At 45.9% G+C, this 14,777-nt stretch overlaps 1 protein-coding gene across 1 annotated transcript; it reads left to right on the forward strand.

Moving 5' to 3' along the window:
• Positions 1–3,595: 3,595 nt before the first annotated feature.
• On the forward strand, positions 3,596–5,875 carry LOC147557249 (uncharacterized). Its single transcript, XM_086658787.1, has 3 exons — positions 3,596–3,950; positions 4,407–4,900; positions 5,075–5,875. Exons 1-3 carry the CDS (start codon positions 3,596–3,598, stop codon positions 5,873–5,875), a joined length of 1,650 nt encoding a protein of 549 aa, XP_086514913.1.
• Positions 5,876–14,777: the final 8,902 nt, after the last annotated feature.

Here is a 14,777-nt window from a genome sequence, read left to right on the forward strand (position 1 = left end):
AATAAAGGGAACAACCGCTTCGTAAGGGTAAAATCCGCGAGGCTATATAAGAAGGCCCGATAATGGCCCAAGTCGCTACTCGGGTCACCGGATCCATACCCGTTTAGCACTAAGCGTATCTGACACGTGTCACGCGATAGCCACCTGCCAGTACTAGGCAATCTTACGGCTAGAGGGTTATTGCACAATCCATAACCGCACTAGTGGTAAATATTCCGTATCTGCCACTTAAAGACGGGTGTTACCGGCCAGTAGCTTACCGCACACGCGGTAACATCCTGGCCGTCCCTCGAGAAATTCGAATACTCATCTGATGGTCAGATCCCCTAGCCCTTAACGTATCTCTCAGGAGTAATGACACGGAATAACTACGTCGGTTACTAGCTGGTTGTCATCAAGGCAATCCCTCTCCACCACTATAAATACGAGAAGCAACACTCAGAGAAGGGCATCCAATATTCGACAACAATACTCGAGTATCCTATCCATTTTCTCAATTCACTTGCTTTCTCATAAAACATCTCAAAGTTCTTCTGATCCTCTCAAAGTCTCTGACTCATCGTCTTAGAAGTTGGGAGATAGAAGTCTAATAGTCACAAATCAAACGACAACTAGCTAACCGTATCAACACCATACGACCATCACCTTATTGCACAAGAGCTTTCTGGTCTGATATATCTTCCATCCAACGGTAACGAGCTGACCGTAACACCCATCCAGCAGTAACTAGCTGGCCGTATCACCATCCTAATACGGCCACCTCCTTACCGCATCACTCACCTAGCGATAAGACGCTAGGCGTATCGTCATCATCCATTCATCGATCCTCACCGTCCGATCCATTTACGACCAGCACCTTATTGCTGACCCCTTTTCGACCAGCGAGTTAACGACAATATTTCATCACCATCACCCTCTTAATTACAGTAAGTATATCATTACCGTGGGGATCTGTTCCGACAACTCCACGAGCCGAGACACCTAAGCACTCCGACGACGGTTACCTCCTTATCGCCCACTTTCACTTTATTTATATTTGATCGAGTAATCTGACTTGACCGTCGGAGCCCCCTTAGGCCGGCACCATCCCGGTGTCCCAGAGGCTTCACGATCTCTTCTCTCTTTTTGTGTGCAGGTTCTTTTCGACACGTAGCCGGTCCCTGAAGCATCCGACCCGACCCGACAAGACTTTTGACCGTCGACCCGTTGACTGTCAGACTTTCTGACCCGTAGACATTTTACCGTCTACAATTTGGCGCTAGAAGGAGGGGACCAGCTGCTCTCTGAAAAGACAAGTACCATGGAAGGAGACATGTCCAACGCTTCTGTGGATTTCTCATCACAACTTGCTGCACTCACTGCCCAGATGCAAGAAAACGCCGAAAGATTGAGAGCTTTGGAGGAGGAGAACTCTACTGTCCGGGCAGAGAACATGCTACTGCAAGAAAGAATTACCGAGTTGGTGGTTCCAAGAAGACAAAGTTTAGGGGACAATCGACCACCTCCCAACGGTTCTGAAGTAGGAGGACCATCTAATCGCCCAACACCCCCTCACAACACTACTGCAGGCTTCACCACCAGCCAAGTAGGGACAGGATCTACAAGTGCTCCATTCATAGCTCCAACACATACCTTTCAACAAACTCTCACTCCACAACAGACCATGGCTGCTCCTCTTTACTCATCTTCTACTATTGCTATGCCTACTATCTTCCCTATGCCTACTCAACCCACCATGGCTTCTAATCCATTATTGTTTTCACATACAGGTACCCCTTTAGAGCAAGCTTTAGCAAAGAGGCTAGCTGAAATGGAGGCTCTGATCACTAGAATTCCAGGAGTCCCGACCCCCTTCAAGAAGAGTCTTCCTCAAAGCTATGCCGATTCTCCGTTCGTCGATGCAATTGCTCTGGTAGAGATGCCCAGAAAGTTCACTTTTCCCAACATGAAGATGTATGACGGCACCTCTGACCCGGACGATCACATAGCCTCTTACAATCAGAGGATGTTTACTGCCGCGATTCCAAGGGACTTGCGGGAAGCGTGTATGTGCAAGAGTTTTGGGTCTAGTCTGATTGGCCCAGCTCTGCAATGGTACACTAACCTCCCCCATAACTCAATCGCTTCATTTGCCCAGCTCACAGACACCTTTGTCGAGCAATTTGCAAGCAGTAAGAAGCTGGAGAAACTCTCTGGTGATCTCTACCGAATCCAACAACGAAGAGGTGAACCACTCAGAGAGTATGTGGGAAGATTCAATCGGGAGAAGGTGTCAATTCCTTACTGCAACCAGGAGACTGCAGTTGATGCATTCAGGAAAGGTTTACTGCCAGATGGGGAGCTATACAAAGAACTCACCAAGTTCAATTGCACAACGATGGAGGATGTTCTTTCCAGAGCTTGGGTTGAAATTAGGTGGGAAGAAGACGAAGCCCACAGAAACAGATACTATTCACAGGAAGATAGGTCAAGAGACCGTCACTACAGAAGATACGAACGACGGTCAGAAGCCAGGAGCAATGATCCTTACCCAACCAGACGACCAATTCCAAGGGAGAACAGGAGGCCGTTCAACCCTCCACCTAATCGTCAAAACGAGAAACCACAAGGACCCATCCGTACCAAGATTCCAGAATACAACCTCAACATTGAACTAAGTGAGGTGATTGCTGTAATGAAGGGGATGGGTAACACGGTAAGGTGGCCAGGGAAGACAAAGACGCCAAGCGACAAGAGGGATACTTCCAAGTGGTGTGAATTCCACTCGGACCATGGGCACACTACTGCAGATTGCATTGCCCTCAGGCTTGAAGTTGCTGAGCTCCTAAAGAGGGGTCACCTCACCGACTAACTGACAGATAAAGGCAAGAAAACCATGTCCCAAGGAGATGCCCGACCCAAAGAGCCAGAGGAGCCGATTCCAACATTGACTTGCAACATGATCACAGGGGGCTCGGAAGTGAGTGGAGTAAGCCACTCGGCAGCCAAAAGAAATGCACGAATCACAGCCAATCCAACTGCCCACTCGACAGAGGCGTCGACCCTAACTTTCACCAACCAAACCATCAGCTTCGTTGACAACGAAGTCTCAGGGCTCATCAACCCTCACCATGACGCTCTTGTCCTCTCTCTCACTATTGCAAATGTGTTAGTTAAACGCATATTAGTTGATAACGGATCCTCCACTAATGTCTTGTTTCTTCATGCCTTGCTAGGAATGGGACTAGAGGAATCGAGCATCTGCCGACGTTCTACTGTCCTTATAGGATTTAGTGGAGAACAAAAGTATACCTTGGGAGAAATCGTGTTACCAGTATATGCAGGAGGAATTAACCTTAGCACCACTTTTGTGGTATTGGACTGCCCATCAGCTTATAACATGATCCTTGGAAGACCTTGGATCCATGAGATGAGGGCAGTACCATCAACATACCACCAGGTATTGAGGTTTCCAACACCTTGGGGAGTACGGGAAATCAAAGGAGACCAAGGAGCTTCCAGGAACTGCTACAAGAACACAATGAAGGCTCCCAAGAAGCCCTTGTAGCAATTACAGAACAGAGTGCCCCTTAACTCAAACCTTAACCAACCGAACATGGAGGAGTTAGACGAAGTCCAAATTAACCCCAACATTCCAGAGCACAAAGTCCAAATTGGAGCACAGCTAGCTCCTACTCTCAGAGAAAAACTCATTGAATTCCTAACTGATAACTCTGATTGTTTTGCTTGGTCTCATGCAGATATGACAGGGATAGACCCCTCTATAATAGTTCATGAATTGCAGGTAGACCCTTCCCACACCCCGGTCAGACAGAAAAGAAGGAAATTCGCACCAGAACGCAACAAGGTGATCAATGAGGAGATCCAGAAGCTACTTGACATCGGATCTGTAAGGGAAGTACACTATCCAGATTGGCTCGCTAATGTGGTGGTCGTTAAAAAGAAGAATGGTAAGTGGCGGGTATGTATTGACTTTACAGACTTGAACAAAGCATGCCCTAAGGATTCCTTCCCACTACCTCACATCGACATGCTAGTAGACGCCACAGCCGGCCACGAACTCTTGAGCTTCATGGATGCATTCTCGGGCTACAATCAGATCCTTATGCATCCAAACGACTAGGAGAAAACCGCCTTCGTCACGGAAAGAGGTATATTTTGTTACAAAGTCATGCCTTTTGGACTAAAAAATGCAGGTGCCACCTACCAGAGGCTGGTAAACAAAATGTTCGCCAACATGTTAGGCGACACTATGGAGGTCTACATCGATGATATGCTGGTCAAGTCCTTAGTAGCAGAACGACATCTGGAACACCTCGAACAAGCATTTGAGGTACTCAGGAGGTATAATATGAAACTAAACCCTGCTAAGTGTTCTTTTGGCGTGTCCTCTGGAAAAATTTTAGGTTATATGGTGACTCAAAGGGGGATCGAAGCCAACCCAGATCAGATCAATTCCGTGATGGGTATTCCTTCCCCAAAATGCATCAAGGACGTCCAGAAGCTTGCAGGTAGAGTGGAAGCACTTAGCCGATTCATTTCTAAGTCTTCCGAGAGATGCTACTTGTTCTTCACCACTCTGCGAAAAGGGAAAAATTTCGAGTGGACCCCTGCCTGTGAAGAAGCTCTACAACAGCTGAAGAGATACCTCACTTCTCCACCTTTGCTCTCCAAACCAAAAGATGGAGAGAAATTGTTCATATACCTTGCTGTTTCAGAGACAGCGGTAAGTGCAGTACTCGTTCGTGAGGAAGACGGTAAGCAGCTGCCTGTCTACTACACAAGCAAGTCATTACTCGATGCGGAAACTCGATACAGCCAGCTAGAGAAGCTAGCCCTTGCCCTTGTTACTGCAGCCAGGAAGCTAAGACCTTATTTTCAATGCCACCCAATTGTAGTGGTTACAACTTTCCCAATGAAGAATATTCTTCACAAACCAGAGCTGTCTGGGAGATTGACCAAATGGGCAGTGGAGTTAAGCGAACATGACATCAGCTACCAGTCAAGGACAGCGATCAAATCTCAAGTACTGGCTGATTTTATTGTTCATTTTACACCTAACACCTTAGTGCAGGCACAAGGAGAATTGCTCCATCTACAGGAACATGGCCAACTCAAATGGACCTTATCAGTAGATGGTTCCAGCAACATGAATGGAGTTGGACTTGGTGTTGTTCTCACTTCCCCAGAAGGTGACCTAATCCAACAAGCAATAAGATGTGGGTTCAAAGCCACCAACAATGAAACAGAGTACGAGGCCTTGATTGCAGGAATGAACCTGGCAAAGGAGATGGGAGTCCAGAAACTTGCGATAAAATTAGACTCCCAACTCGTAGTTAACCAGCTACAAGGAACCTACCAGGCCAAAGACGTGAAGATGGCAGCCTACGTGTCACATGTAAAAGAACTACAAAGTCAGTTCACCGAGGTTAGTTTTGAACAGGTACCTAGACTCGAGAATGGGCACGCTGATGCCTTGGCCAATTTAGGGTCATCAATTCCAACCAAGGATGCACAGACAATCCCCTTAACGCTACTTCAGTGGCCGGCAGTATGGAAAACAAAGCCTTCAGAGGTAGCGGTTACAGATGCAGAAGAGACCTGGATGACGCCAATAATCAGGTACTTAACTAACGATGAGTTGCCACAGGACCGAAATGAAGCTAGAAGACTCAAAGTCAAAGCTGCAAGGTTTTGCATCATGGACGGCCAGCTCCTTAAGAGATCATACTCTGGGCCTTACTTGAAATGCATCACCCAAGAGGAATCCAAGTATGTCCTCAAGGAATTACATGAGGGGGAATGCGGTAACCACTCTGGCGGTCAAGCCTGGCCAACAGAGCACTGTCTGCAGGTTACTACTGGCCGACTATGAGAGCAGACTCTACTGACTATGCTAAACGTTGCGACAGTTGCCAGAGATTCGCCCAAACTTCCCACCTCCCTCCAGAGAAGCTAAGTTCAATTCTATCCCCATGGCCTTTCATGAAATGGGGGATGGATATAGTAGGCAAACTACCAACGGCCCCAGGCCAAAGAGTCTACATGCTTGCCGTCACAGACTACTTCACCAAGTGGGTGGAAGCCGAAGCCTACCACCAAATCAGAGACCGCGAGGTAAAAAGTTTTGTTTGGAAACATGTCATTTGCAGGTTTGGAGTTCCCAAGGAGATTGTCACAGACAATGGTTCACAATTTATCAGCTTTGATTTCCAAGACTTCTGCAAGGAGTGGGGAATCAAACTAAGTTTTTCGACTCCTAGATACCCTCAATCCAATGGGCAAGCAGAATCGTCAAACAAAACGATAATGAACTCACTGAAAAAATGACTCAAGAAAGCTAAAGGGGCATGGGCAGATGAACTACCAGGAGTGTTGTGGTCATACAGAACCACTTCAAAGACCCCAACTGGGGAAACCCCATTTTCCCTTGCATACGGTTGTGAGGCGGTAATACCAGCTGAAACAGGAGTTCCCTCTGCCCGATACCAGTGGACCACAGAAGAAAGCAATTGGGAGCTACTTAACCATAACCTGGATACGGTAGACGAGGTAAGGGACATGGCGGCAATCAGGAATGCCGCATACCAACAGAAAGCAGCCAAACATTACAACAAGAACGTCAGGGTTCGTACATTCAAAGTTGGCGACTGGGTTCTGAGGAAAGTATTTCAAAATACTAAGGAAACAGGAGCTGGCAAGTTAGCCCCTACTTGGGAGGGCCCATACCTCATTACCAAGGTAGTGGGACAAGGAGCTTACAAACTTCAATCAAAAGATGGCCTAAACGTAGGCAATAGCTGGAATGCCATTCACTTACGAAGGTACTACTTCTAGCCTTGAAACTTCTCCTATTTTGCCTTTTTTCCAAAGATCACCTACTGACTTGGGCGTCGGAGGGTTGTTGGCTACGCCAACAACCACCCCTCACCATCTACGTGTGATGACAGGAACTGTCTCCAAGACACAACAAAGTAGCAAAAACAATAAGAGGCTGGACGTCAGAGTCGAAGTCCAAACCACCAGAAGAGTTCCGCACTTCGACTGGGGGGCATGAGGATACTATAAGAAGACCATGAAGAAACTGAAGAACAATACGGGTTAAACAACCCTCACCTGTCCAACAGGCAACTAAAATCACCAGGCACCTAAGTTGAATGACGAACACTTCTTCATTTGACAACAACGAGTTCCAGGCACCTAAGTTGAATGACGAACACTTCTTCATTTGACAACAACAAGTTCAACGTACTGTTCATCAAAATTAATTTAGAAGGAACAAAGTCCCGCACTTATTCCTCAAGTTCAATGTAATGTTCTTAAATCTAAGATATCACTTCCGATGTAAACAAAAATTTAGAAATAAAATCTCAAGTATTTATCCAGTAATTACTTGTGTTTAAACTTTATCAATATCGATGTCATTTCACTACAAGGGCATCTAATTACTTGTCTGGAGAGAAACAGTAGGTCGCTAGATGATCCCAAAACACAATAAAGTGTCGGTCGTATCACTTTTATAAGTGAAGATTGGAAACCCATCCAAGACGGGACAACAAGTAGCTAGCCGTCACCTGAACACAGTAAGGTGCTGGCCGTATCCCGTATGTAAATTACCATTCAAGTTAGGACGACAAGCTGCTAGCCGTCACCTGAACACAATAAGGTGCTGGCCGTATCCATGTATAACTTAGGATTCATAATCCATTCAAGCTAGGACGACAAGCTGCTAGCCGTCACCTGAACACAATAAGGTGCTGGCTGTATCCCTGATATAACTTAGGATTCATAATCCATTCAAGTTGGGACGACAAGCTGCTAGCCGTCACCTGAACACAGTAAGGTGCGGACCGTATCACTTGTATAAATTATGATTGGTAATCCATCCAAGATGAGACAATAAGTTACTTGCCGACACCTAAACGCAATAAGGCGTTGGTCGTCTTCCCTACATAAGCATAACCACTCAACTAAGGAGAAAAACAACAATAGCAAATGTATCCTTGAAGGAAGAGTCTCAAAGAAATCCAGTGGGTTCACTTGAACCATTAAAATACAAATCCAGAAGTCTAGTTAAACCAGAAGTCAACTCTACAAACAACATATATCCGACGCGTGTCGTCCGAACAAAACGGCTGAGCGCCTAATGACACACGATGACGACTACATATAGTTCGTCACTAAGGAAAAGAAATCAACAACACACATAATATTCTAAACAAGTCAAAGACAAAGGAAAGCACTAATGAGGCGAACCGCCTCCAGTTGCATCATCGCCCCTCAACACCTCGTCCATATCTATCGTCATCTCTCCCGCCCGCTGCTCCGCCAAGAGCTCCTCGTAACGAACCCGCCAGGCCTCTATGTTATCATCCATATCCCATCTGTCGGGCCCATGCTCGCGGTACTCGACGAACAAGTCTGCACGAGTCCGTAACGCCGCGTCAGCCGCAATCTGATCCCTCTCACGGGGAAATTCATCAACTAGTTGTTGGTTGTACGCCGCTTCTCGCTCCAGCACAGTGTACCGCCCCCGAAGATCCTCCAACTCTCTCTCCCGGGCACGCATCCTGTCACCCTGCTCTTGAAAGGAAACCACCTGGCTGTCGTAGCGAGTCTGCAACCTGGAGAATGATCCCGTCAACTCCGCAACTCGGTCAACACTCTCGCTCAACTGACGACGGGAGGAGATCGATGCCATGAGAGCCTACCAAGACCCAAAACAAAGATGAGCATATAAATATAACAAAAAATAGTTGCAACTTGGATAAGAGGCAAATACCTGGTATTGGTGCGAAACACCATAGTCTGCACCCCCGCAGGGACCATAAGCAAGGAACTTCTGATGATCCTCAGAAGAGAGCAGCTGGTCCCCTCCAGTAGATAAAAAAGTGGAACCATCAAAGGGAGAAGCGGAAGGATGATGCCTCCACATAGAAACCCCACCAGAAGACTCAGATAAGGGTATCGCCGAGTAAACCGGCTCCGTAGCTGGGACCTCCGCGGTAATAGGAGCAGACGAAGAAGAATGCGGAAGAGAACTCGAACCAGTACCTGCCTTGGACCTCTTCCTCTGGCCACCCTTCCGGATGTCCGCGTAAGGAGCAGGGATATAACCAGATCCCACCATTTGCGACGATGCGAATGACTCTGTACTTGCCGGAGGAGGTGGGAAGAGCACCGGAGTACCAAATGACTCTTGATAGGCTAGAAGCGCGCTTCGAATCTCTATAGCCGTCGCAGGAGCAGAGATGCGATTTGTTAGAGTCGCACCAGGAACAAAGTCCCACAAAGGAATACCTGAAATAAGGGAGTGATTCAGAAGGAAGGCAGAACTCCTCTCTAGATCACGACGCTCAAACAACTTGGAGATCCTCTCCTTCCAATTCTCAAGCCGCTCGACGTTCTTATTGTTGAACGAACAGTCTGTCAAAAGGACAATACACACTTAAACCACAACAATGTAAACACATGAGGTATTCCACGATAAACAATAACATACTTACGAGCATCTTGCCAATGGGAAGGAATCTGTCCTACCCCTCGGTCACCATATACAAGGTCACCGCGAGCAAGGAAATAACCAGTTTGCCACTTTCGGTCGGTAGCCGGCATTGCAGTGATTAAGTGAACACCAGGCTTCCGCAATTTGAAACCATAACGACCATTATCCCTGGAATGGCTCGTCAAGTGATAGAAGCGAACTACATCGCTAGCTGAAAGCTCTACCTGTTGTAGGTAGGCCAACACTTCCAAGCACAAAAGAAGTCTCCACGCGCTAGGCATGAGTTGTGAAGGAGCTATCTCGTAGTGACTCAAAACCCCATGCACCAAACGGGGGACGGGAAACCTAAATCCCATCAAGAAGGGAATTATGTAGAATGCGGTCCAACCGCCATGGTCCTCGTCGACAAGTTCGTTGGGCTGCGGAAGCCTAAGCTCTATGGAGGCAGGGATATTGAACATGAATCGTATATCCTGTAGTCCGCCCCCCGTAATGGTTGAAGCCGGATTTACCGATAGACGTTTCAAGGCCACTCGTTCGAGCACCTTCTGTCGCCGGAATTCAGAATGTTCTGACACGCGAAGCGGCCTAGAGGAATTACCGTGTCCACGATGACTCATCCCGGATGGCAAAAGTCTGTAGGACAAAGGGATAAGGCTTCAAACCCAACAACTGGTTTGAGGGGAACATTTAAACGAGACATAAGCCTAGTAATTCACTCAAAGTATTGATCCTAGCAGTAGTTCACTCAAGGTATCGATTCTAGCAGTAATTCACTCAAGGTATCGATCCTAGCAGTAATTCACTCAAGGTATTGGTCCTAGCAGTAGTTCACTCAAGGTATCGATCCTAGCAGTAGTTCACTCAAGGTATCGATCCTAGCAATAGTTTACTCAAGGTATCGATCCTAGCAGTAACTAACTCAAGGTATGCAATCTCAAAAACACATGCCAACAAATAAGGAAAGTAACTTAGAAGATCAAACGCTATGAACATTCAAGAACGAATCAAGAACAATTGAAGAACACAAAAATTTCAAGCAAAAAACTCAACAAAATCAGATAGGAAAGAGAAAAATACCTTATCAAGGTGAAGAATCCCCAAAGTCTCTCTCCAAACTCCAAGTGGTAAGTAAAACAATGACCTGTCATCCCTTTTTATAGGGTCCAATCCAAGGGGTACCCCCCACCTCCTTCCCGCAAGGAGGTCTTTCGCGCAAATACGTTTGGACACCGGACACGCGAACAACCTAAGCGTCCCAAGGACCCTTAAGATATCCGCGGAAACAAAATGTGCGACTCCCGAACAAAAAGAAAGCGAGAGGGCCGACCCGAACGGAAAGAAGCAGAATGGCCCTCGGCACAGGAACGCGCTGGTCGTTCCAAGAACGACCAGCGCGCGCCACGTGGCGCGTTCCTATGCCATTGGCGCAGGAACGCGCTGGTCGTTCCAAGAACGACCAGCGCGCGCCACGGGGCGCGTTCCTATGCCAGGAACGCGGGAACGCGCTGGTCGTCTCCGGACGACCAACGTCCGCCACGTGGCGCGCTAACAACAAGGTGGGAGATCAAGTTGATTGCTCGTGTCCCAAGTAGAGGTGCTACGTTTGAAGCTCTTGGTCTTCTCAAAAGCAATTGGAAAGGTTCGAGGGAAAAACTAGCGAATAAGGTATTCATCTTTTAGTTTTGTTTAGTATTATTATGGGTTTATGCATGTGATCCTAGGAATACTAATGTAGACATTAGATGTCTTATTTCCGCCATTGACATTAGTATAAGGGTGTAAAACCCAACAGTTGGTGGTATTCAACAATGAGTATACTTCATATATGAGTGCAACAACAATGTGAGATTGCTGCACAATTTCGATGAACTTTCCCCATTGATAATGGTTGTATGGGCAAATATTCGCCCACGAGGTGCCTGTAGAATAAAGGGAACAACCGCTTCGTAAGGGTAAAATCCGCGAGGCTATATAAGAAGGCCCGATAATGGCCCAAGTCGCTACTCGGGTCACCGGATCCATACCCGTTTAGCACTAAGCGTATCTGACACGTGTCACGCGATAGCCACCTGCCAGTACTAGGCAATCTTACGGCTAGAGGGTTATTGCACAATCCATAACCGCACTAGTGGTAAATATTCCGTATCTGCCACTTAAAGACGGGTGTTACCGGCCAGTAGCTTACCGCACACGCGGTAACATCCTGGCCGTCCCTCGAGAAATTCGAATACTCATCTGATGGTCAGATCCCCTAGCCCTTAACGTATCTCTCAGGAGTAATGACACGGAATAACTACATCGGTTACTAGCTGGTTGTCATCAAGGCAATCCCTCTCCACCACTATAAATACGAGAAGCAACACTCAGAGAAGGGCATCCAATATTCGACAACAATACTCGAGTAGCCTATCCATTTTCTCAATTCACTTGCTTTCTCATAAAACATCTCAAAGTTCTTCTGATCCTCTCAAAGTCTCTGACTCATCGTCTTAGAAGTTGGGAGATAGAAGTCTAATAGTCACAAATCAAACGACAACTAGCTAACCGTATCAACACCATACGACCATCACCTTATTGCACAAGAGCTTTCTGGTCTGATATATCTTCCATCCAACGGTAACGAGCTGACCGTAACACCCATCCAGCAGTAACTAGCTGGCCGTATCACCATCCTAATACGGCCACCTCCTTACCGCATCACTCACCTAGCGATAAGACGCTAGGCGTATAATCATCATCCATCCATCGATCCTCACCGTCCGATCCATTTACGACCAGCACCTTATTGCTGACCCCTTTTCGACCAGCGAGTTAACGACAATATTTCATCACCATCACCCTCTTAATTACAGTAAGTATATCATTACCGTGGGGATCTGTTCCGACAACTCCACGAGCCGAGACACCTAAGCACTCCGACGACGGTTACCTCCTTATCGCCCACTTTCACTTTATTTATATTTGATCGAGTAATCTGACTTGACCGTCGGAGCCCCCTTAGGCCGGCACCATCCCGGTGTCCCAGAGGCTTCACGATCTCTTCTCTCTTTTTGTGTGCAGGTTCTTTTCGACACGTAGCCGGTCCCTGAAGCATCCGACCCGACCCGACAAGACTTTTGACCGTCGACCCGTTGACTGTCAGACTTTCCGACCCGTAGACATTTTACCGTCTACAATGGTCACCGGTGACGTTATGACAATTCTGGTGGAAAAAGAAGAAGAAGAGGAATGTATAGGGATTTGGGTTTTGGGAAGATTTATAATTTTCACAACTAAATTCCTAACGTGGGTGAAATACAGCTTTAAAGGGGGTTTGTTTCACCCATTCAATTGGGGCCCTTTAACCAAGCTAAGTCAAAGGCATTTTACTAAGTCAATGGAGCCATGCAGGGGCCTTTTAACAAGAACGAAGGGGGCTCTAAAATCTCCCTATTCATTAACTGTAGTCACCAAGTGGGTAAGCTATTTACACATCAAGTCCTTGTAAATTTGGTTATCTTCTTCTTTCCCCTGATAAATTGCTTGATTGCAAAACGAACCTTACTTAGCGACTAACACATGAAATTTGAAGACAAATAATTTAGTTCTAAAGGACTCATCAGTTAACTGTATTAAAAGTCAATGAAGCAATCTGGCAAGATTTTTTAATTCTTCTGGAGATTTTGGATGCAGTCTTTCATCAAACACCTTGCTTGTATATATAATTTAGCTCTAGTTAAGACATGGATGATAGCTGAATAGATTTGGGGATTCATTAAAGACAAAACACAACATGACTAATGACGCTTCCATTAAGACTCTCACCTTCTTCTTCTTCTTCTCTCTCTCTACTTTCTCTCTAGAATTTGCACTATACGATGTTCTTGATCCAAAGCTTTTGATTACTCACGAAGATCATTTGTCTCAAGATTTCTCTCTCTATTTCTAATTCTTGAAGAAGTGGAAGACTCGAAGACTTGAAGATTGGAAGAACAAGAATCGAGAATAAGAAAACCTAAAATTTCTAACGTTTTTTAGAGAAAATTTGAAAATAACCTTATTAGTAATTACTCGTATTATTTCAAACTTTATGTATCATTACTTAGGGTCAGTGTTTTGGGGAAATAAGCGAAGTTTCCGGGGCAATAAGTTTTGGGTGGAAACAAAAAGTTGGTGTTTCCTCCAAACACTTATTAGTTACAGCTTCTTCCCTTTTCTTCCTCTCCCACTTTCACCATGAATTCCGACGACCTTCATCGTAAATTCCGGCGAGACTCCCAAAGACATGCGAGCCTCTCACTTCTCCATCTCTTCTCTCTCTCCTCTCTCTTCTCCCTCTCCTCTCTCTTCTCTCTCTCCTCTCTCTTCTCTCTCAGCTCTCTCTCTCTCATCTCTATCTCATCTCTCTATAATTCCGGCGAGACCAGATTGGTTTCGTCTGGAAACCAGAAATCCGACGAAGGAGTTCCTCTCCTTCGCCGGATTTAGAGAGGGACAGAAGAGAGCGAGAAAAAAGAGAGAGAAAGAAGGGAGATAGAGAGAGAAGGGAGAAGAGAAGATAGAGGTAAGAGAAAAGAGATAAGAAGTCGCCGACAGTCGTCAGACACTTCCGGTCGGCGACATTTTGCCGGCAACGCTTAGGGTGTGTTTGGTTATGTTCTTTTGGATTTTCACCTATTTCCCCGGAAACTATATTGATTTCCCCAAGGCGCTGCTGGCCTTACTTAGAATATTGTGGCAACTTCTGATTAATAGAAAAAATACAAGTTTTTTTAGTTAGGTGGGTGATTTGGGGAAATAAAAAAATTATCCGGGGTACAAAGTTTTAGGTGGAAACAATTTTTTTCTATTTCCTCCAACCACTATCCACTTTTATTGTATTCTTTTTTCTTCTTTCTCCATCTTCCCCTTCCACCACCATAACTCAGGCAACCATTAACTTCGACAACAACACCAACACTAACTCCGGCGACCGGTAACTCTTCTTCTCTCTCTTTTCTCTCTTCTCTTCTCTCTCTTCTCTGTCCTTCCCTATTAGCATATATGTAATAGGCAATTGAGATGAAGTTGATGTACCAAACAAGCCCTTTCTCCTGAAATTTCATCTGGTAGTTCTTCAATGAATTTATCTGGTTGTTCTTCTTCTTTTGTTCATCTATCATCTTTTCCAAGTCTCAGCGCAGATATTCAGTGATGAAGTTTTAGTGTAAAACAAAGAGAAAATTTTTTGGACATGAACTGTTCGACGTTTTGCCTAACTGAAATTTTCTGCTAATATTGTAATTCCATT

This window comes from Eschscholzia californica, unplaced genomic scaffold (genome assembly GCF_041429995.1).
Source record: "Eschscholzia californica isolate CP2 unplaced genomic scaffold, dmEscCali1.0.p SCAF_2, whole genome shotgun sequence".
Taxonomy (NCBI): domain Eukaryota; kingdom Viridiplantae; phylum Streptophyta; class Magnoliopsida; order Ranunculales; family Papaveraceae; genus Eschscholzia; species Eschscholzia californica.